Below are 23,517 nucleotides of genomic sequence, written 5' to 3' on the forward strand. Positions count from 1 at the left end.
AGCAATGAAGGACATGAAGTCGGTTTTCAAATGTAGGGAAATGTATTACTCAAAAGATTATGTGAAGTGTTAAATACCCTCTTGTTATTTAGTCAGAATCTGAATTAAACACATTGTGTTCTTTTTCTGGAGTTTACATGATTACCTTATATGCTTTAACTTACCACTAGACATGTGACTTCCAGTCTAATGTCACCTACCCAGATTCTTACCAGAAGCTACATCAGATACAGCTACTCAGACAACTAGTCTCACACTATGTATGTGTGTGTGTGTGAGCGAGAGAGAGAGAGAGAGAGAGAGAGAGAGGGGAAGAGAGCATAGGCGAGAGAGGGTGAAAGAGAAGGAGGAGTGTCAAGAGGGACAGAAAAGAGGGAAGAAAGAGACTCATTACTCATTAAGTGGTTAGCCAAGTTGCTCTTAGTGCTTGTGCTTCTACAAAGACTTTCTCTCTCTCTCTCTCTTTCACACACACACACATCTACACAGTCAAAAACACAAAGCAGAAGTGGACAAAGACAGAGGGTTTCAGTCGCTGTGGTTGGCTATGGCTCAGGGCTCTGATAGTAATGACACAAGCTACAAGTCCCCATCACCTGGAAGCAGACCGGTAAGTGTGCACGTTCATTTACTTTCATGAGAATGTACCCTGATTAGTTGTTTTTATTGTCACTGAGGAATGTAGAAGCATTTAGTACAAACAAATGTAACATCTGCCTCTTGAATCTCTCACTGGATGCTTAGTCTCATGTACACTTTGTAGACAGCAACACACCCATCACCCGTCCTGTCTCTGTTGGCACTCTTCACAGTTTCTCAGTGTTTCACACGCACACATGGGCTGGAGGCATGACTCGTTGCAAGTGTAGGCTTTTGTGAATCGCAAAATGAATTGCTTGCCCAACTGTGGGGATCCTTTGTTTCTGCAAGTCCTAAACTGTGAAAGATTTGAGAGCTGTCAGGAACAGACATCATGTGGAGGTACATCATCCTCAGAGCTAACTGCTTTCAGTTGTGCAAGTCTTAAGCATGCTCTGGAAATCAACGGCTCAAGGGATGCGTTATATGTGTGATACAAGGTGTAAGCTGTTAGAAACAACTAATGGCTTTGGGGATTTCCACTGATTTATTAACAGGCAATGCAGAAATATGTTAAGTAAATAACTTTTAATCGCTTTGATGTACAACTGATTCAGTATTTTGAAATGGATTAGTTATTATGATACCAAGAAAATCAAACGTTCAGGACATGAAACAGGGTGTGCGTTACACCTAACGGATGACTCAGCCACTCCCCTATGCCCTGTCCTTCACATAAGGTGCAAGTCTTCTGTCAAACTGCCGTTAATACAAATAACACTTCCATTTTGACATATAAAGCAGCCAGATGACACAGACTTGATGTTAAATCCATTCACCCGTCTTCTCACAGATGTATCTGAAACTCCATGAGGCCTTTAATATCAGTTTACATTCTTGTCACAAATTAACATATTTGTGTTTTGCTAGAGCTCCTCAGACGATGTGAAGAAAGTGATGCGGAGGGAGAAGAACCGCATTGCTGCACAGAAGAGCAGGATGAGACAAACCCAGAAAGCTGATAGCCTTCACTTGGTGAGAACACTTTTTATCACCACAAACATCTCACTCACACCAAAAGTCATACAGGTCTAACTTTAAGGGTAGTGGTAAAACAAATAGAAGTGAACAAAACTTATTCCAGATCTTCCTTTGTAAATACTGAAGGTTTGTAGATTAGTGCCCTCTTGCAAATGATGAAATAACCAAGTGGCATTTATTCAGAGGATATGTCAGAGTTGTCATCACTGTAGATAACTCTGAATAATGAGAAAGGGGCACTGATGATTGTAGAGTGTGAAGCCCCTGGCAGCAGGTCAATTTCTAATATTTCAGTAAGATAAGAACATGAACTTACAAGCAGCCTCTGGGAATGGGTTTGTACTATATTTACAAAATGCTACCTTCTACCATGTGGCGATGTGTCATGGCTTCTGTTGGGCAGCACACTTAGATGTCGCTTGGTGTTTTCAGAAGATTAAGGAATAAATTAGCACGTGTGGGCAATCACTCCCTTTTGCAGCAGAATCCAGCGCCAGAGACTGCAGTGCTGTTGAGTTTGATGACAGAGTGCGTGTACAGACTCTCTTCTTTGTTCATCTCCCGCTTTATTTGATGCTGCAGCTTTGTATGTGATGCCTGGCATCTCTGTCTTTTCAGATGGATTTGCAGATTTGAGTGCTTCTTGTCTATTCTGTGTACAGCGGTTCTACAGACAAGACAGTTGAGAGTATTCAAGCACTTATCTGTTAAACTCACGCGTCTACTTACTGTGTGACATCCTTTTTTCAGACAAGATTTGTGTTGTACTGTAATCTGTCACCATGCCATTTTCAAAGCATCTTTCTCTGAACTTTATCAGATAAATTAAAGCGATTATAACATTCAAAGAAGCCACATCGTAGGCTGTAGTAGATCCTGCGTAACAGACTTAAATGTGTGAGAATCTTTCCAGAGAAATATAGTGTACATTTTCAACCTCTTTAAACCTTGTTACATTCACATAGAACACCAGGGGATCACAGTGCACGCTCTGTGGTTTTGCTTTCATCGTTTCACTAGATAAACAGGAAGGTGAATTTTCCCTCACTGTGACACTGTGGCTTATTTCCTGTTTCTTCAGTAGTATTTTCTTCTGTGTAAATGAGCTTGAATGTTGTATGTCGTGGGCAGAAAGGGAGAAAAAGGTAGTCACTTCTTGTAAAGAGCTGATAGCAGTGGGCTGTATTTGGCTAAGTGACGCACATACATGGGGTTTGCCCAAGGGTTGTATGACAGTAAGGCCCTGCAAGCTTTTGGTCATGGTGAGATGACCTTTTAAATAACCAAGTGGAAGATTTAGCTCCACTATTCCCACACAAATAGAAAAAAAAGTATCAGGCACTGACATTTAGCTGTACTTATAGGATCTCAAAGTTGATGATCAGTAAGAAAGACACCCTAGCTGGATGATATTTGAAAGACAAGGCACTCAAACTTTGTGAATGGCAGCTTCTCAGACTGTGGTATTATTGGAGGCAAGCTGCAGATGGCTTTTGTCTCTTTTACACTTTTGCAACACCTTTTATATATATATATATACTTACAACATAGGAAAAGCAAGCTCTCAAGAAACCATTGAAAGATTATTATTATTATTATTATTATTTATTTTTTTATTTATTTTTTTTTTATTTTTTAATTAACTAGTTTAAGTGCCCTCTGAAAAATGTTCCACTTGATGAATTTTATCATATTTGAACTACTTTTGACAAAGAATTTTTTTTATATATTTAAAAATAGTTTAATATATAATATTTTATATTTCCCAAATGTTCTTGAATAGCCAGCTTATATGTAGTTTTTGAAGAAACTTGCTTCAAAATAGACTGCTTCCTTTTGAATGATCAAGCAATGATACCACAACCTCACTTTCTGAAAGTTATTTACATCATATTTCTGTAGATGTTTGTGTTTAAAAAAACAGTCCAAAACCAGGCTTTGCAAATCAAAAGAAATGCAGATTTGTATCAGAGCTAAAGTATGTTTAAAAAGAAAAAGAAACATCTATTGATGAGTGAGAGAGATCAGCTACTTACAACATGCTAACATGCTAGCAGCTGCAAAGTTAGCATGTTGATGTTAAACTGGCTTACATTAAATGTGGTACCAAACACACTTTAACATGCTAACATCCATTTGATGTAATCAAGCACAAACAACAGCTGATGTGGGTAATAATTGTACTAAGTTGTATCGTATTTTGCAATAAACTAAACTTAAACTTGACCTAATGACAAAAAAACAAGAATTTGCTGCACTCTAGTGGGAGAAATAGATGCATGACCCAAAATGTAAAGAAAAAATAAATTTAAGATCAAACAAGAGGGTATCACCAAAATTAGGGGAAATATCACAATTATGCAAGGTATCTGGTACTGAGTGATGACAGGTGACTAACTGATCAGAAGATGGACATTTTCATACAGTGATGTAACTTAGGACAGTTATTTTGCCTAAATATATTAAATACTTCTGCTTTCAGTCTTTTCCTTTTATTTCCCTCTGTGGCAATAACTGTATTTTATTCCATATTTGGAGAGTTTTAGTTAGACTATAGACAAAATCCCTGACTGAAGAATTTATTCAAGTACAACTGAAACAATGTCTGAGGACAGATAGGTGGCAATAAGTTTATTGGATCGTTACAACCCTTTTTCACTATTTAACGTTTTTTACTAACCAAACAAGCAGAGACAAAATAATCAGCAGATTGATTCACAATTAAAGTAATCATTAGTTGCAGTTAAAGGGCACATTATCCAGTCCTGCTCGGACATACAATAAAATCATTTTTATTGCCCTAATCAATAGCAGCTCAACTCTAACATCCAGTGTGTGTTTTTTGCAGGAGAGTGAGAACCTGGAAAAAGAAAATGCTGCCCTGAGGAAGGAGGTGAAGAAGCTGACAGAGGAGGCCAAGTACCTGTCCTCTGTGCTGAGCAGCCATGAACCTCTTTGCACCGGCCTGGCTCCTCAGACCCCTGACCTCCTCTACCCTCCTCATCACAGCAGCTACCACCAGCACATCTCTGTGCCACACTACCAGCACTGACCAGCCTGACTACAGAGGATATGCTGAGAAACTGATGACTGACCTCAACGGAGAAAGATTGACCGGAGTCTTTAATTGTTCATGACAGGCCAACATGTCTGTCAAATGACAAAAGTACGGAACCAGACTTTAACATGCAGTGTTCAAAACTATTTATTAGCTTCTGCTCCTCTCTTTGCTTTTCTGATTGTGAATCTGTCTGTGAAGTTAAATGGCTTGATGAGTAGAATTATAAACCAGTCCATGTTTACATGGGAAGAAATAGCCCACCATAGTATACCTTCAGGTGACTCAGGCAATATTTTTGTAAATTGCTTATTTTTAACATCATGGAGAATACCCTTGTCATCCTTTTTCATGTTTTGTGTTACTCCTGTTCTTCATGTGTTTTAGTGTATTGAGTTTTTGACAGACTTGATTGTGGACAAAGAGAATGTAAAGTCTTGATCCTAAAATGGTACCAAATGTGGGCACGTGGGCATTCAACAGGTCTTGACTCATGTGTTAAATAGCCAGCAGATGTATTTATTAAATGTGACGCCTTTTGGACAGCCACCTAGGACCTCCAGGGCGTTGTTATTCTTACAATCCATGGGGACTTTTCTTTGTCAGGGTGTTTAAAGTCTGTTTAAAGGGTGTTTAAAGTCTGCAAAGGTGCTGATAACAAGAACATTTGACAGATGTTTAATTTCTCTAAGAGATCCTACAGATGGCGCTGTTTACCAGTGTGAATAAATAATTTACAGTAGCTTATATTATAAAGCAGATATAAACTGTTCCTTGTGGATATGAGTTCATTTAAGTCCTTGAACATGGTTGAGACTTTTGTGTAACATCTTGCTTGTATTCATTTTATGATATTCTGAATAAATAACCTCTTATCTGTACTGTTTTAAAACAGGAAGTGGGCTAAGTGTAATGAAGTGATTATATGTCATATATTTAATTACCGACTTGCCAGCATTACGTCCAAAAGGAAATCCCATAAGATAAGGACGTTTAAGAGCGTATATGTGAAATATATTTCCTGGTTACAGGCTGATCAGATACTACAATGAAGTGTTGATGAAACTCCGCCCTTGTGGCCGAGTTTAACCGACTTTTTCGAAGATCTCAAAGCGGCAGTTTTAGGTCCGGGTGGAGGGTCACCGCAGGAGACCCAGCACGTGTTCACACTCGGAAAAATCGACCTCCAGTACCTGTATTTATTCATTGAATTGACGTATTACTTTAAATTATATGACTTATTAATGCCTCGAGCTACAGTTTAATTCCTGAAGTAACTTCTAGTCGTGGAGGAAATGTATTAATGTCGCACAGACTGCAAGTTCTTCTTTTTTTTAAACCTTTCCTCACTGCCTCAGATAAAAAAGGTTTCACACAACTTTGGTATTGTACTCCTCAATTTTGCTGACGACATGAAGCTGTAGATCCGTTTTACGAGCAGTTTTGGAAAGCGCTGAATGATCACTTTTAGTTTGGTTTACAGTGACAGTAGTTTGACGGTGAGATTGAGCTCCATGAGTGGCTACATGAGAAGACTGTATGAATATGATTGAGAAACAAACGCTGGAAGACACAAAACTAAACGAGGAAGGTAAAGCTGATTTGGAGAACCATGTCAAGCTGGAAGCGGGTGAGGAGGCGAAGCTTCCTGGTGATCAAATCCCGGAGGACGTTCACGAAGCGCCGCTACCCACCCGCCTGTACAAGCGGCGCTGGTTGATTGTTCTCCTGTTCAGCTTGTATTCATTGTGCAACTCTTACCAATGGATCCAGTACGGAATCATCAGCAATATTTTCATGAAGTTCTACGGCGTGGACGCCTTCACTATAGACTGGATGTCTATGATTTACATGCTGACTTACATTCCTTTCATCTTCCCGGTGACCTGGCTGCTGGACAAAAAGGGACTTCGGGTCATCGCACTCGTGGCCACGGCGCTTAACTGCGCCGGGACGTGGATCAAGGTGGCCAGCGTCCAACCCGAACTGTTCCCCGTCACCTTTTTGGGACAGTTCTGCTGCTCGTTTGCACAGGTGTTCATCCTCGGGATGCCTTCAAGAATCGCCTCAGTGTGGTTTGGTTCAGAAGAGGTGTCCACCGCCTGCTCAATAGGAGTCTTTGGGAATCAGGTAATCAAGAGTCAGGTGATGGATACCTGTCATTTATTAATGAGCTGGTCATATTAACTCTTCACCTACTTGGTTAATGATTTAGTCTATTGTTGCAAAGATCAGTAATCACACTCCTGTTCATTTGGAACGTTTGCGTAATTACGCACGACCTATCTTCACCTCTTGCCCCCAATCCCACGGCATCGCTGACTGGAGATATGGGAGAATAAATAATGATCAATAAGTCAGAGAAAATACATTTGTAACATCTATATGTATACCTTCATGCATATCAAACGTCATCAAACGTCTTTAATCATATAGACTATACATGTAGCACTCTAATTTTGTAGGCTATTAAATGAAGCTCTAATCTCATCAGCATGTGACAGAAGGAAAAATCTTGGATAAACAAAACTCTCTTTCAAGAGGCGGGTTTCTACAGTGTCTTATCTCTCGCTCATGGCCATTATTACACAACATGCCATTAAGTTAAAACTACAATGAAATGATTAGTCTTCAAAAAGTGGGTGCATGGAGTGTAAAGCTGCTGCTCCGCGGACTCTGGTCCTGCCTTGGGGAACAGTTGAAACAAACAAAAATATTTTTGAAAGGGCACGAATTCCAGATAGATGTAACAAGTCATCATTTTAATATCAGTCTTTACATATGTGTCTTTGTATCTGTGGATTTATTTATCTGCCCTCAACCTGCCAGGGATCGCACCCAACCTGCTTCCAAAATCAGGGATATTTACAAAACACATAGAATTGTACTTTCTTAAATTCTTAATTTCTTAATTTAAAAAAAAACCAAATTATTTATTTCAGACTGACATTTTGAACATGATCATTAGTTATTGCCTGTTATTCAAGCTGTAACACATTTGTTTATGTGTACAAGCTCACATTAACAGCAAATAAAGTCTTTAGCAGAATTTATCACACTTAATATTTTGCAAACTAAAGTACACTGAGGGTTAGAACTTAAAGTTAATGAACAAACAACACTTAAGCCACAATTCTGCAGTAAATTGTCATGTAGTGCTGAAAATGTTGTCACTAAAAGCAGGATCTGGATTTTTCTTGAAACAGATATTAGCAGACAGTTGTAGATTTACATTGTTGCTGCAGACATCTACATTGATCTAGTGCGTACTCAGGGAAATTAGCTTTTCTCACAACATCAGAAGAGGTGTTCATGTGGGAAACTGTGGGATAAACACCTCAGATAGGTGCACACAAATGGTTATACTTACCAGGATTTGGTGAACAATAACAAAAACTTGGAAATATTAACCTTTTCAGTAGCTTCATCCCATTTAAATGAGTGAATGTTTCCAGGAGATCTTATAGTTTTACTGAGAATTATCTCATATTCATCTAGTTTGCTGTTAAAGTGCTAAGTGGGACTTTAGTTGAAGTAGTTAAAGTAAGTCTGAGTTAGTAGGAGTGGTTTCAGCATAGTTGGTAGATTTTCTATATTAACATCACATGATGGAACTGAAGGTAATGAATGTGCAGACATGTGGTGAAGAGGCTCAGTATCATCACAGGCAGTGAGTAGATGAGGGGCTAGGGACGCAAGAAACTCCAGCTGCGCTCACATCTTTTTACACAGAGCCGCGTGCACACTGGACAGAAAGCTGTTACTACGCAAGCTTTTGGAATCTTAAGACCTCTCACCGCGCTTGTTCCAGGCAGGGGCCCGTTTCAGGACAGCTGAAATGCCACAAAACAATACTTTGAAAGGAAACCATGCAAATTCTGAACTCAGTGGAGAAGAATGGCCATGTTCCAAGGCTGCAAAGAACCTCACTCCAGGCTTTGCTTCGCTGCAGTGGAGTCCAGGGCCTTTAGGTAGGGCCCTCTCAACTGGCTCCCAATTAGACATTGAGAGTTCAGGTGACCAGGCACAGCCGGTCTCAGAGATTAAAACCAAGCTTTACCATCGTCGCTGGGTTATGCTGTTTCTCTTCAGTGCTGTTTCAGCCAGCAACGCCTTCATGTGGCTCCAGTATGGCATTATCAGTAATATATTCATTCGTTTCTACAACATTGACTCTCTGGCTATTGACTGGCTGGCCATGATCTACTTGCTCACCTACATTCCATTCATTCTGCCTGTCCTCTGGCTCCTGGACAACAGGGGTATCCGAGATGTTGTCCTTGTTGGTTCAGCCTTTAACTGCATTGGTGCTTGGATAAAAATTGGCAGTGCCAGTCCTGATATGTTCCCAGTCACCTTTTTTGGCCAGTTTGTATGCTCAGTAGCTACAGTGTTTGTCCTCGGTATTCCTTCTTACCTCTCATCAGTGTGGTTTGGAGAAAAAGAGGTTTCCACTGCTTGTTCCATAGGAGTTCTGGGAAACCAGGTTGGTCTAAAATGTCAGCTTAAGAAATGAGAATTGAATATTTAGTATTGCACAGTAAGGTTGTGTCAGCTGCCTGTTGTTTATGCAGGGATGCTCTGGATGCCAGAGTCACACAGGATTTTTAACATCTTCTGTGAACTATTTGTTCCTATTATACTTAGTCTTGTTCAAAGTTAAAATTTAGGAGCATTCTCTTCTGATCACGTTATGTGAATTCAGGTAGCAATTTTTACCCCTACATGCACATGGTTTACAGTTTAGTCAAACTCTGTAAAGCTTAGAATATGTTGGAAAAAATGAGTCAAACTGTATGCAGTTGCTTTTTTTTGTTTTTATCTTTCCATTTGGAATCATTTAGACAATAACGTGCATCTCCTTCTCACTTCTGAACCATTTAGTCTTCATACAGTGTTAATTGTGTCCATTTTCATACAGCTGGGTATTGCCATTGGGTTCCTCGTGCCTCCTATCCTGGTGCCTAACGTGGATGACATGGAGGAGCTGGCTCACCACATCAGAATTATGTTCTACATAACAGCAGGAGTGGCAACGTTTCTCTTCATTCTTGTTGTTTTTGGTAAGATACATGTGCAACATAATGGGTCGGTCAATCCAAATCACACAAAAAGGAATTGCTGACTTGTTATTTATTGTTTGTATGGGACTTTTTTGATACTGAAACTTCTCCAAGCCCAGATGGAAATGAATTTGGTTAGTGCTGCTCCGAATAAATATCTAATTATAGTATAATTAACCTTTTTTTCATTAAGTCTTGCCAAGGACTTGGTCCATCTGGGACTCACATCTGGCTTTTTTTTCACTCTCCATCACTATTTGATTAAGTTCAGGCAGAAAACTACTTGGTCAGAGTAAAAAGATTGTGTTTTTTCTTAAAAAACCAACTGAATATATCTATAACTAGAATTCAACCACCCCAGGACATGCCCTCATATCAGTCCTAGCCCACTGATTGTTCATGTTATCATTTTCTTTTTAAAACTTGTCCAGTATCGTAGCAAGCAGAACATAGATAACATGAACATTTGTTCATGTTATCAAATGGTTCTTATCAGGTCACGCACACTTGTTTTAAGTCATGCCCAGAAATTTATTGTAAGAGAACAAGTGTCACAGTGAAGCACCAATATCACAATCTCCTAGTTCCCAACTGGAAACTGATGAGCAATACTGACACGATGCTTGATGCTTCTACATAGTTAAATATGTGTATAACAACTGTAAAAAAATGAATAATTATACATTAATGTATACAATTGCTTTAAAAATGCTGAAGCAATTTATCATTAACTTTTGTATAAATTTACTTAACTGATTTCTACCATGTCTGATGGTGCAAAATAGAAAGCACCTCAGAAATGAGTACTAGGACCAACTCAACATGTGTTTTGCTGCCTTATCCGAAGAGCAGCTGGTCCCATCTTCCCGCTAGGTGCTGCTTAGAGATTCTGTGCAGCAGCCGTAAAAATCTTTTCTCCTTCTACACTTATGCACACAAGTTCTAATATTACAATGTCTTGTAGGCTTCTAGTTGGCAGCATGCAACTTATATACAGCTTGTTTCACCTACTGCTGCCAAACGGCTCTTTAGAAACATGTTTAGTGAGATTTTAGTGAGTTGTGACACACTGCTGTTGGAAATGCATTTGAGCTGTTTAAAAGAAAGGAATAAATAATAAAAAAAAAAAGAATCACGCAGCTGATGCTCATTTATCTCTTCTGTCTCATCAGGAGCATCAAGTTTGAGTAGCTCATCTGGTTCTGTGATTTATTGTTATGTCTCATCACTCCAACTTTAGGTTTTACCTCTCTTTCAGTCCTCAGACAGACTACTCTTTTCAATTTGCCCTTTGCTAAAATTAAATCTTGATATTAAGAAACAACCCTGAATAGTAACTTCTGTAATGTGTTGTGAGACTGCTCTCTTCATTCTCAGCTGTACTGTAGTGAGTGACAGCAGTTAGCTCTGAAACCTCTGCAGATAAAACCTAATCTTGGCTAGTCACCATGAATAGTATTTCTGGTTTTGCAGCTTTATCAGTTTTGAGTTCATGTAAATGAGATCAGACTGCACCGTGTCACTATGAACCTTTAAAAAACTGATGCAACAGTAAGTGATAACTGAAGCAGTGGAGTGAATGACAACACAGCGGCATCATCACTGGAGTCTCATTCCTCTCACTCCCTTTGTGACATGTATGGTTTGGGTTATTTCTCACTCATCCCAATGAGAAATCCTTATTCATTGATGGTTTTAACTTACACCCTCTGACTAAAAGCACCATTCAATGGACAAGAAAAACTGATGACCTGCATGTTCACACCAGGGAGATTCACAAAATATATTGTTGTAGTACAAAGCAAGTGACGAGAAATATCCACTCTCAGATGTGCCCGAGTGCTTTCCTGCACTGACATCACCATTATTAATTTGTCAATTCTCTGTTAGTTATTGACGCATCAGAAGTGGAGAACTTGTGGCCACAAAAAGACTCAGCACATTGTGTTTAGAAGGAAGTAGCATGACTACATGTGAAGGAGAGGATATGAGTTGTTGGAAAAAATGCTTAGCTCTTGTCTTTATATTTCCAGACACTGTGTTTTTTTATTCTCTTTTTCTACCCTGAGAGTTTGCATTTAAGCTCACTCAAACAACTCATATATTCTTGATATATTTCTTTAGAACTCTCAACTTATAGCGTTATCATTTAGGGAGAAGATAACATGATAGGCTCTCTGACTGATTAAGGAGAATGCTGTTGTGATGTCTGAGCAGACGATAGGTGGGGGTATGCTCGTAAGCATTCTGCATTCCTAAAAACAAAAGGATGCTTGTGAGGGCCATTTCCATGTTGTACCATGCACAACATTTACACTGGCTGTATTGTCAGTTAGTGTTGTGACTATAGTCTTCTGTTGTTAATATATTATGGTGAAATGCAAGCTGCAGCCCATTTTTAATGGCTCATGTGACTGACTGGACAATGTCGGTTTTTAATCTGACATGCTTACTTTTGTCGTTTACATTTTAGTAGTTGCAAACCTATCCTGCCCGTGACCCACTAAATCAGCTAAACATCTTTTTTACTTCCGCATATCTGCTTAAATGGAGAGTAAAATGAAATGAGTAACACCATTATGATACAGAACGGTTGTAAGGAAAGTGACATAGGTAGTTAACTGAAAAGGAAGATTAACTGATGAAGATCAAATTTGCATTTCAAAGTAGATTTTAGTTCTCAGACAATAAGGGTTGTTAATAAGTAGTAAGATTTATTAATAAGCTTTTTATAGTAGGTGGGTAAATTGGATGTTCTGGTTCTATAAAGGGCAGAAAGACTTACATCCTCTTCCTTAAAGTATGTTGGTATTAAGCAACGAATGTGACTTGAGCTGCTCTTGATTACTTCAGCGAGACAGTTGCAGTTGGTTGCAGTAGTTTCATGATATGACGCATAAATACTCATACACATAGCACCCTCTCACGCATACATGCAAGATGCCATGTGTGAGGGTTGTCCTGCTGGCAGGGCCATCTGTAGCCCTCAGGCCTCTGAGTCAGCAGGCCAGACAAAGTCCCAGGATTGAAAGATTTGCATAAACTGTGTAGAGAGAGGTGACAGAGCACGTTTGGCTCCAATGTTTTTGTTAAAAGACAGAGTTAACCTCAGGGACAGTCTGTTGCAATGAGATGTAGATGAATAAGATGATTCATCAGGGTGTTCAAGAACATGAGCAATTTTACAGACAATCAGTCTGAGCGCTCTAAAAGGTTCTTTGTTAAACTCACTTGTAAAACACCAGCAAAAAAAAGCCACATGCAATTATGTAATCATGTAAATGATTTTGCATCCACTGGTTGAACAGCTGTGTCAATAAGTAGTTAGTTTCTTTGTGTCAGTGGGTGCTAGGTAACATATACAGACCTTCAGGTCAGATTTGCTGGAGGAGAGAGTCTGCTGGCCTGACTCTGCCCCAAGAAAATAAATGAAAAACACAAACATGAGGCCTAAGGGCACGCGCCTCCACCCAAGTCACTTAGATACTGACAGTCTTTAGGGGAAAATGTTGGCTGATACACACTGGAACAAATGTAATTAATTAGGTATTTTCACTGCATGCTGTGAGTGTGTCTGTACAAAATTATTTTGGCTTGATACCTTATTTAAGGAAAGTTTGCAACCTTGTTTTCTTGAGAAATGAGGGGAGGAATGAAATCCAGCATTAAGCCTTGTTTGTTTAGCTGTTTACTGTTGCCATACGTTTCAGTTTTCCAGGAGCGTCCAAAACTTCCTCCGACTCAGGCTCAGGCCACAGCTCGCAGCATTCCACCAGAGCAGTACTCCTACACAGCCTCCATCCTTAGGCTGCTCCGTAACAAGCCCTTCATCCTCCTCATCATCACTTATGGTTGGTCATGACTTCTCCTTGTGCTAATGTGCTATTAATCACTATAATGAATGATAATTATTATTATGGGTAGATTTTAAATTAATTTAAAACAGGGGATTTCTGATTTAATTTAGGCATTATTTATATTAGATGTAGTTGGAAACAGGTGGGTGGTAAAATGGTTTATTTTTAATCAGGCAGTAAGTTTCATGGTCCATGATTGCACTCACTGTATTATACAGTAGTTATAAAACAATAGAAATATTAACTGAGAATCTTTGTGAAACCATCAACACATTCTTTTTAATGTGTAACAATCTTTATCTTATCTAATTCAATCTCCTATAAATGCACAAAGTAATATGTTTTTGAAATTTCATAGAGGTCATGGTGAGCGTGTCCTGGAGAGGTCCAAAGTTTGTTCATAGTCTGATAATGTTTGACAACTGCGTTGAATCAATGTGGCTGGAAGATCAGAAATTCACTATGACTCTGAGATAGTAAGCATCTGACAACACTTTAAACCACTATTTGATTATTACAGAAAACAATTGCCAGATTAATTTCAGGCTGGGTTGTTAAATCTATAAACAGCACAGTGCAGCAGCTGTGAAGAGTTTAAGGAAACATTTCTGCTTTGACCTTCCTCTTTTCAATTCACATGACACAATCACGAGGCAGTAGTTAAGAGTGTGGGTAGAGAAATTAGGTGTCGCTCTCCCTGTCCTTCCATCCTGTAAGTGAACCTTTGGATAATGCAGCACAGTTCATGGGGCTCTGCAGGCTGCAGCCTCCACCTGTCCCTGTCAGTTTGACTGAGCTGTAGCTGTTGTCACTTTAGACTTTATATTTGCTGATACTGTGAAGGAAAATTTGATATAAAATTGTTTTTACATTATTAATTATCTCTTCAGTGTTTTACTTATTATTCTGTTTCTTTCATTTTATTATTTTAGACATCCATATTCTAGGTTAGCTCTGATTTTTAAATAAAAAATACTTTTGTGATGTGGTTATCTGTTTAAAAGCACTTGTCTCCGGCAGGTCTGAATGTTGGCTGTTTCTATGCTGTTGGAACCCTGCTGAACCGCATGATCATCGAACATTACCCTGTAAGCACAGGATGCACCTGAAGTCATGTCTGTTGCACACAATTCTCACCTCATCTATTATTATTGTGCAACTACCCCACCCAGTTTCATCTTCAATGATGATCCATGGCATTAACATTAAACAGGAGCATGAGATACTTAAGTTGAAATTGTGTTAAATTATTCCTGCTGAAGATGAATTAATACCCCAGTTCATCTCTGCCATGCTGTAAATGGTGGGTCTTAAGACTGTCTTTCATCGGCTTGTGAGGCCATAAGGTTACCACCTCTTGCTCTGTCCCGTGTTCTTTAACTTTGCAGGGAGAAGAGGTGAATGCTGGGAGGATCGGCCTCACCATCGTCATCGCAGGGATGGTCGGCTCCCTTATCTGTGGAGTTTGGCTTGACAGAACCAAAACTTACAAGTAAGTAAGTGTTCAGAACGAGGGAGACATGAGAGGATATGATGTGCAGAGATACAGACAATGTTAAACTTATGTGGAACGAAACAGAAAAAAAGAGAAAAACTCTAAAGTTTGTAACTCTTCTTTCTTTTATGTGTCTTATTTGTCACAAAGCAGCTATACAAGCTGTTCTTCTTCTGTTTGTCTATTTTTTCCTCCTCCCGCTGACTGGTGTCAGTGTTTTGGCCTGCAATGTTTGGTCTGTCGCTGTTTATCCAGGTGCAGGATGCTGTTGACCTCTCTGATCTGATCTAACCCTAACCCTCCTGCCTCACAGGCTCTCAAGCTTTGAACTGACACCAGGGGCCCTCCTGCTGTTTTAGTTATATGAGTTTTGTACTGCAAATAGGATAATAAATTTTTGCTTTTTAATCCATGTGCAATCATCTTACCAGCAATCTTTTTTGTTCTGAAGAAGCAAACCGCAGACTTTTACTAAAATAAATGAGAATTTGTTGTGCTTTGGTTTTATTGCATTGAACGTGGTAGAGACAAGTGCAATGACTTCTCTGTTTGCTGGGTATTGGCCCCAGAGTCTATAGAGCTCAAAGAAGAGCTCAAAGTTTTCAGTTTTAACTTTAAAATTTTACAGCTTTTTGTAAGTTTGCAAATGAAAAATTCAAATGGGTAAATCGGTTAAATTCAATCTGGTCTCCAGTTCACAAATCCTTTGCAGTCTATCTGTTAATCTTAATTTTCTTATAAGTCTTAAATGGTTTCAATTATTTTTCATCCTGTTAATAAATGATTAGGTGGTTTTCCTAAATCCAAATGATATTATGTAATAATATTTCTTTGCATTGGTTTTTACCAACTTTTTAATGGGTGATTTTCTGCAAACAAAAATTATAATATATATTATATTATATAAAACTGAAATATATTTGTTCAGCTATTTAAAATGAATGTGTCTAATAAAATATTATAACATGTATTGTAGCATGAGGATATTGTCCTGACAAATCAAAATGTAGCATTTCATTTTCCTGTATGCCTTTCCAGGCAGACGACGCTCGCTGTCTACTTCATGTCATTGGTGGGGATGATTGTCTACGCTGCCACACTCAACCTGGGACACCTCTGGGTAGTTTTCATCACCGCTGGAGCTCTTGGGTATTCGTTTAATTCTTCCCAATTTTATTTTGCTTCTGTTTTTTCTATAAATGATCTAATTTAAGATGAACTATATTCGTAGTAAGTAAAACAAAGCGTGGGATGCAGTCTGTTTTGTTGATCTGTCATGCAGCATCTGTGGCTCAGCAGGTAGACTGGTTGTCCTCAGATCCAGAGATAATCTACAGCCGCTCCACATGATAAAGGATCCTGGGACAAAACACTGAACCCCACATTGCCCCAGATATATCGCTCTAAATGTGAATCAGTGAATGAGAAATGCATTCCAGCACGCTTTAACTAACGCTAAAAGTCAACATACAGATGTGGAGCATTTACTATTTAAACACTTTTGTTATATATTTGCAGCTTCGTGTTAGAGCCATGATATTTCAGCTTTGACTTAATATGGTATTTGCATATAGATCACAGAGAGTAGGGCTTCGAGTAAAGATTTACTTTTGTACCCACTAACCTGGTATTTAAATTCAGATGAGGCAAAGGTAAAGCTGCTTCCTCTCCATGAAAGGTTTAAGATGTATGAATATAGGACACACTCTTCTTAGCTAATTTATTTTTACCTAATTTTATTAGTTTAATCTTCTCATTATCTTTACAGCTTTCCATGGCATCACATGTTATATATTAAAGCAAACATAGTTAAATTATGTGTAAGCATTGCAGTATGAAAGATATATAACCACTGCCCAGAATTAAAACCACATTTTTCATCTAAATTTAGTTCAAATTATTGGATGCCTTCAGTTACTCAGTGACTTTACTGTGAAGATGCACTTATTAGATGTATGTAATGTGCATGTATGTTTGCCAGACTGTAGGCGGCATTCATGTGACTTGATGGCATTGCTTTAGTTTTTCTTTATGTGTGCAAACAAATCCATTAACTTGTGGCTGCATCATATTTGCTGTTGTGTTCTTGTAATTAAAGAGTCTTTATTGGCAATAGCAAAATATTGCCTGGAACTACAGCTTGTAGTGACTCAGTCTGATGTGTTTTGTTACTGCTGCCATGTAAAAACCTTTAACCAAGTTTCAGATGTTGTCACTTAAAAGGAATGACAACATCCTGCAGTTGTTTCACAAATGTGGCTGATGTCCTTGGATGGCTTTCAGAACTTTTATTTAAGTCTCACGTCATCACTGTCATTCAACAGTAAAAAAGGTTGTTGATCCTAAATTATTGAGAAACGATTAGATTTAGTCTGTAAAAAGTTTCATTCGTGAGTGAGGCATCAGCTTGTATCCTACTGTTCGTACAAAAACAAGGAAGCTGCAATTAAATCTACTTGTGATTTTCTATAAGTAAAAGTTTGCTTGTGTGCTTGTGTGTTTTTGTGTATGTGTTATTGTCTAGGTTCTTCATGACGGGCTACCTGCCTCTAGGCTTTGAATTTGCAGTTGAGCTGACATACCCAGAGTCAGAGGGAACTTCCTCAGGACTACTTAACTGTTCAGCACAGGTACAACTCGACTACCAGTACAGACATTATACACAATAGTGTTAAAGAACCACAAACTGGGTTGCTTCAGAGAAGTGGATCAACGTTTTTTATCCTAAAAGATTGATTCAGTTTCAGTCTTCTTAGATGCCTGGATGTCTACATTAAATAAACTGATTGCTCAATCATTAACACATTTAGTCACTCGAATGCAGCAGGATTCCCAAGAGGAGAGTCTGTGGTTTTTTTTATAGACTAGAGCCACTGAGTCTTTAAAGTGGCTTTATATTTATGTGTTCAGAAAGATATGAAAGCAAACTCCAGCCTTATCCCTAACTATGCACAACCTTTACACACAGGTATTTGGGATTATATTCACCATCTGCCAGGGGAAGATCATCGACAACTTCAGCACACTGGCAGGAAACATCTTTTTGTGTGTCTTTCTTCTAATAGGCACAATAATGACAGGTATGACCTTTCTGAATGTGGAAAATAATGTGGTGACTCATTCCAGGCTGTTGATTTCTAGTCAGAAATACAGAGATGCATAGGCCTTTTCATTCTCTGGTGTTTTTCTTAATAATTTACTAATGTTCCTGTTAGAGGATGTTGCATTTCAAGATTGTACACCTTATCCCTGGTTATGTTGAAGAACTGCTGTAGGGTTGAACGTTACAAGTCATGTACAATGTTTCCAACAGTGTTAAATTATTTTAAATAATTATCTAAGAAGAAGAAGACTTTCTAAAATTTTTATATGATGGACAATTTTGTGATGGGTCAAGAGCTCTTTCAGGGTAGTTAACAATACCTAAAATATTTCAACCAACCATCTCAAATATAGCTTTTAAAGACCATGTGGAGTAGCAATCTGAAAGGCAGGTGGAGGATTTAAAAAGAGCTGGTGCAGCTGCCCACTCAGCTATGCTCACAGTAGCCATGTGCTTTCAGCCATTAAAGGTGAGATTTCATGCTTCAGTCAAAACAGAGCTGTTAAAGTGTCTTGAAAGCTTTATAAGCAACGTGTAACTTGCATTAGCCACCGAGGCACTAAAGTTTGTGTTCAGAAAATAAAAAATCAAGAATTTTAAATGAGACTTTCCTGCATCCAAAGGTCATCAAACTGACTTACTGTCTTCATAACTTACTCAGCATTTAGACATATGAGTGGACATCGGGTTGTGTTAGTCATGCCAGTTTCAAAAGCAATAGGATGGTTTTTGTAAACGTGCCCGCTTCTCTGATTTGTTACACAATTTCTCGTGAGAAGCTTGTGAATCAAAATGCACATGTATTTTTTTCTTTCTGTGTTATATAAAGTCACAAAGGTTCCAAATTGCTGTTAACTTTCTGTTTAGTTAATTTTCAAGCTGTTTAGATAATTGTAGATGACCTGAGTTAGCCCAACATTATTACCTCTAGATTTGCATTCCTTGCCACACAGTTTTTGGAAAAATTCAACCAAGTTTATTGTAACTGAAAGGAGCTGGTGTTAAGGCTGTTCACTGGAGCCACCTACTGGATAGTGACCATTATTCCATTATGTTCATTCAGACACAATTTTTCCTTCACTAGAAACATGTACTGGATATCACTTTCAAGTTTATTGACTTTACTGGGATGACCTTAATATACAATATTACAATATTATTTGTCTCTTTTCTCTTTAGAATAACAGTGTTTGATGTCTCATTATCTTATGCAGAGTTTACCACTTTCTCTGTGTTTTTATTTTGCTGCAGGTTTAATTAAGTCCAACCTACGGAGACAAAACGCAAACCTACTCGCCAAAGCAGCCGTAAGTATTAAAACAAGTTGAAGATGTAGTGCTTGCTTGTTTGTAGAGGAACTATGGATGGAAATTAGCTTTGCTATAATCCTCCATATTTTCATTATATATGTATATTTATATGCTCTGTACTTTTTTTAAAAATAAATAAACTCAATTAAACAACAGTAGTTGCAGCTTAAGTGAAAATGGCATTTTTTTAAGAATAAATTTTAACATTTTATAGTAAATAAGTTAAATAAAATGATTAATATTATTAATATTATTGTTATAGTATTATTATTATTATTATTGTTATAGTATTATTATTATTAATAATAATAAATAATAATAGTATTAGCTAATTTCTGAGTAATGAAGCTTAACACGTGCAAGAGCTGTGACAAGTCAAAATGTCTGCTTGGAATTTGTGTATTGTTTGTCTTCCTGTCATAAGTTTGCATGCAGGGCAAAGTCACATGTGCCACTTCTGCTGCTCCAGAAATAACCAGTCCTATGCTTCCTACTGTGTCTACCCTCACTGCCATCTTCAGTCAGCCTACGTGTCTGTGCCCTTTCTACATAACACATGTTTTTTGTGGGCTGATTTCTGCCATTTGTCCACATGAAGAAACTGTACAAAAACAAATAATGCATTAAAATGATTAAAGGCCACATAAATGCATATATGTTTACAGCACAAAGTATTAACAATTATAAGTGTATCTACAACTTATGCTGCTCGGATTTTCCCAGCTTCTTACCTTCTTTGTCATTTTTTCTATTTCTGTATGAGGCTCCAAGCTCTGAGGTGCAGTTACTAATAAATGCTGAAATTAAACCCTGTTATAAATGGTAGCTACAGTTATACAAAACATAAATTCCTCGATTCACTTAAAGTTACAGTTTGATCCTTTGAGAAATTACTGAAGTCCTTTTTGTTGGACATGATCATTGATATACGCTATACCTTTTAGAAATAAATCTAATAAATTTACTTCCCCAAAAACTATTCCATTAGCTGCAGCATTATAGGTGGGCTGGTTTTGAGCTTATAATAGCTATTTCACCCCAGGCTGGAGCCTCACACCTCTATATTTGCTGAATTAGAAGTGATCAGTAGCTGTTCTTTTAGGCGGAGAGGCAGATGTCGAGACAAGACTACGGAGCAACAACACTAATCTACCACCCGCAGACTCCTCCCTCTCAAGCCTGATCAAAACTTTTCTGTTTAAAAAAATCTCCTCAAATCTTAGCTCAACTCACAGAAGCACAAAGGTAGGAGCACAGAGCAATCACCACACATGATGTAAATCACCTGCTGCACACCCTTTCACTTTGTACTATTAAACCTGCCTCTTCTGACTTTATGTGTCTCATGATTAACCTTCACCTGTTCACAAAAGAATGAAAATATGATTTATTTCACCGTTTTACTCTCTTTGCATCATGAAATTCCACCGAGGTCAGCTAATGTATTCACATGGCTGAGATAATCATTAACCCCATCTAATCCTATACAGCAGATACTGTTTGTCTTTGATAAAAACTGCCCAGTAATAAACATTGCCACGTAGGGGAATGATTTGATGTGAAATGTAGAAAGCTGACTGACTCGGGCTAAGTTACACAATGATTTGGATAGAAGACATTACAAAACTGCAGAGTCTCTGTTCCTAATCTTACCACTATATATATATATATATATATATATATATATATATATATATATATATATATATATATATATATAAATATATATAGTTAAAGTTTGATCTGTAGGTTTTTGCAGAAGAGCAAGGCCTTTGTTTTTCTTGAAAATAGTCCAGAGAAATTGATGTGGAAATGCTAATATGAGGGATATTTTCCCCTTATAGTTCCTTGTGGAGGTAGTAATTCATCAAAGAAAATTGGGTGTTATATTTAAGAATAAGAGCAGACAGAAATTATCATTTCAGTTGGAGGACATGTAGGAATTTTAACATGGTAATTTGTGAGTAAGAAAAATCGTGCTCTGGTGCAATTCTCAGTCAACCATCAAAAGTCCTAAGTAGTCGATGATGGCTGGAAGAGTTTATCAAGTTCTGATGATTTCGAGTATCCTGAAAACTTTGCATAAGTCATGTTTTTTTTCTTTCTTTGACTTAAATAAAGAATTAGGTCAGCTGAACACTATTTGGCACTGTCACCTCTCAACCATATAGTCAAGTTCTTGATCTGGTTCCATTCAGTATTGAACCTTGATACTATCTAGTGAACAGCCTGTTTTCACCAGTGTCTAACAAAATCAATATAACTGTGAAAGCAACATCAGCAGCTTTTTATTCTCACCAGTAGAGGCTCCAACCTGTTTTAATTTTAAACTTAATGCTTTTTCAGCCTTGAACCCATATTTCTTCAGTTCATTTTAGATGTTTTTCTTCAGAAAATGTCTGAATATGCTTACATATATTAAAAAATGTGTTATTTGTGTTAAATCATTGCATTTGCTCAGTACTTACTCTTTTTCTTCCAAGTCCATAAAACCTTTGACTTAACCTGTCTCTTTTAATCAAATAGGAACCTCCTGAACGTCAGACTGGAAACCTGGATGCACCTTCTATCATCAAAGAGGCTCATCTTTAAACACATACAATAAACCTCAGAAACGACCGTCATCTCCTTCCTGCAACAGTCTAAAATACTGAGGATCAGAATACTTTTAGGTCCATTTCCCTTCTGAGTAGTCGAGATGTACAATGTTTTAAAATTGAATAAGATTTATTGATCATGAAAGTTTTCAAGATAAGTGATTTCACTAAATCTGCAAGACAAATCTAGAAAACAATTGTGCCTTGACAGTTTTATATGTGTTTGCTAGCACAATGACTTATTTTAGGTATATACAAATACCATTAGCCTACCATGATGAGTCGGTACTAGTTTGGTCATTACATAGACAGTGGTCCATGTAAATACAATGTAAATTTTTTTCTTATTATATTTTGTAGAAGATTGTGACAAATTTTCCTATGTAAAGCAGTTTGCAGTAATTTAAAAATAGAACAAAAATGTCCAGGAACTACAGTGTTTGTATTTGTAACACATTTCCTATTTATTTATGTAACATGAAATAAAACTACTTTTGAGTTGTAATTTTTGTTTATCATGCACACCTACATTGTGTATTTTATTTTATGGCAAGACCAATTGTATTGCTAACTCAAAGCCCACCACATCCAGTCTTAAGATTTAGCATATCTGCACCTCACTATCATTCTCTTATCAGGGTGCAGATGGCGCTAATTACAATATGAGGCATGTTCAGAGATAAATGCAATAAGCACGGAAAGGAGCTGCATCTCTCCATAGCCACTGCATGAAGTCATGCTGGAAGTGTTGGTGGAAAGATGAAGTAGTTTGCAAGTTTGGTTGGAGCTATTGTTACTTATCTTGTTTCAAAATGAACAAATGAAACAGCAAACACATTTTGGATGATTTTTAGTCACGTTAGACATTAAAAACAACAGCAACAAAAACGGGTTGCTATGATAAAAGAAACCATCTATTTTTCTGACGTTATCCTCAGTCTCAAATCTCAAATATGCAGAAAAACCAAACTGCATTATACTCTTTAGCCACATGGTGGCAGCATTGTTATATAAAAAGCTGCTGCCTGAGCTGTGAATTTCAGGGCACATGAGTCAAGTTAGTTGCAGATTGTAAGAAAAACAAGGTATGGTTCTGTTGTTTGTAGTTATGTCATATTACCTATTTATTGTTTTAATCTTACCTTTGAAAATGTAAGATGCAGATTTGCCTGAGAGAGATACAAGAGAAGTTCCCATTGGCATAAAAAGATAAATTTGCCTTTGAGCAGTTCTGTTATGAGATCATTCTGACCTAAAGCCAGCAGTGAAAGAGCAGCTCCCAGTTGACTGATTCTCTGATGATCTCATTGTTCTCTATTTAGTCTATGACTGATCCTTGGCACACAATTGTTTTAAAATTTTCTGTCATTTTTTTTTCTTCTTTCCTAGTACTACAGGTTCATCAGCACCCGAG

The 23,517-nt window shown here is 37.8% G+C and overlaps 2 protein-coding genes across 4 annotated transcripts; both read left to right on the top strand.

Moving 5' to 3' along the window:
* The first annotated feature begins 334 nt into the window (after nucleotides 1-334).
* batf (basic leucine zipper transcription factor, ATF-like) lies at nucleotides 335-5,564 on the top strand. Its single transcript, XM_041975080.1, has 3 exons — nucleotides 335-610; nucleotides 1,510-1,614; nucleotides 4,469-5,564. Exons 1-3 carry the CDS (start codon nucleotides 548-550, stop codon nucleotides 4,670-4,672), a joined length of 372 nt encoding a protein of 123 aa, XP_041831014.1. The 5' UTR covers nucleotides 335-547; the 3' UTR covers nucleotides 4,673-5,564.
* A 225-nt stretch (nucleotides 5,565-5,789) lies between these two features.
* Nucleotides 5,790-22,575, top strand: flvcr2b (FLVCR heme transporter 2b). Of its 3 annotated transcripts, none has more exons than XM_041976042.1 (11): nucleotides 5,790-6,808; nucleotides 9,600-9,741; nucleotides 13,452-13,592; nucleotides 14,619-14,686; nucleotides 14,987-15,090; nucleotides 16,132-16,242; nucleotides 17,618-17,723; nucleotides 18,062-18,173; nucleotides 19,448-19,503; nucleotides 20,609-20,751; nucleotides 22,033-22,573. In XM_041976042.1, the coding sequence occupies exons 1-10, from the start codon at nucleotides 6,218-6,220 to the stop codon at nucleotides 20,687-20,689; spliced, it is 1,512 nt and encodes a 503-aa protein (XP_041831976.1). In that variant the 5' UTR covers nucleotides 5,790-6,217; the 3' UTR covers nucleotides 20,690-20,751; nucleotides 22,033-22,573. The 3 variants fall into 3 exon arrangements, with proteins under 3 accessions (XP_041831976.1, XP_041831975.1, XP_041831974.1); XM_041976040.1 differs by lacking the exon at nucleotides 5,790-6,808 and adding an exon at nucleotides 8,349-9,164 and having other exon boundaries at nucleotides 22,033-22,574; XM_041976041.1 differs by lacking the exons at nucleotides 5,790-6,808; nucleotides 20,609-20,751 and adding an exon at nucleotides 8,347-9,164 and having other exon boundaries at nucleotides 22,033-22,575.
* The last annotated feature ends 942 nt before the right edge of the window (nucleotides 22,576-23,517 follow it).

Source organism: Melanotaenia boesemani, chromosome 22, assembly GCF_017639745.1.
Source record: "Melanotaenia boesemani isolate fMelBoe1 chromosome 22, fMelBoe1.pri, whole genome shotgun sequence".
NCBI lineage: Eukaryota > Metazoa > Chordata > Actinopteri > Atheriniformes > Melanotaeniidae > Melanotaenia > Melanotaenia boesemani.

What these genes read in the sequence shown, in the direction of transcription:
- batf (XM_041975080.1), top strand. Translation starts at nt 548, where the DNA reads ATGGCTCAGGGCTCTGATAGTAATGACACAAGCTACAAGTCCCCATCA. An exon ending in CATCACCTGGAAGCAGACCG is followed by an intron (nt 611 to 1,509) that starts GTAAGTGTGCAC and finishes GTGTTTTGCTAG; the next exon opens with AGCTCCTCAGACGATGTGAA. An exon ending in AAGCTGATAGCCTTCACTTG is followed by an intron (nt 1,615 to 4,468) that starts GTGAGAACACTT and finishes TGTTTTTTGCAG; the next exon opens with GAGAGTGAGAACCTGGAAAA.
- flvcr2b (XM_041976040.1), top strand. Translation starts at nt 8,517, where the DNA reads ATGCCACAAAACAATACTTTGAAAGGAAACCATGCAAATTCTGAACTC. An exon ending in CCTCCTCATCATCACTTATG is followed by an intron (nt 13,593 to 14,618) that starts GTTGGTCATGAC and finishes TGTCTCCGGCAG; the next exon opens with GTCTGAATGTTGGCTGTTTC. An exon ending in AATAGGCACAATAATGACAG is followed by an intron (nt 18,174 to 19,447) that starts GTATGACCTTTC and finishes ATTTTGCTGCAG; the next exon opens with GTTTAATTAAGTCCAACCTA.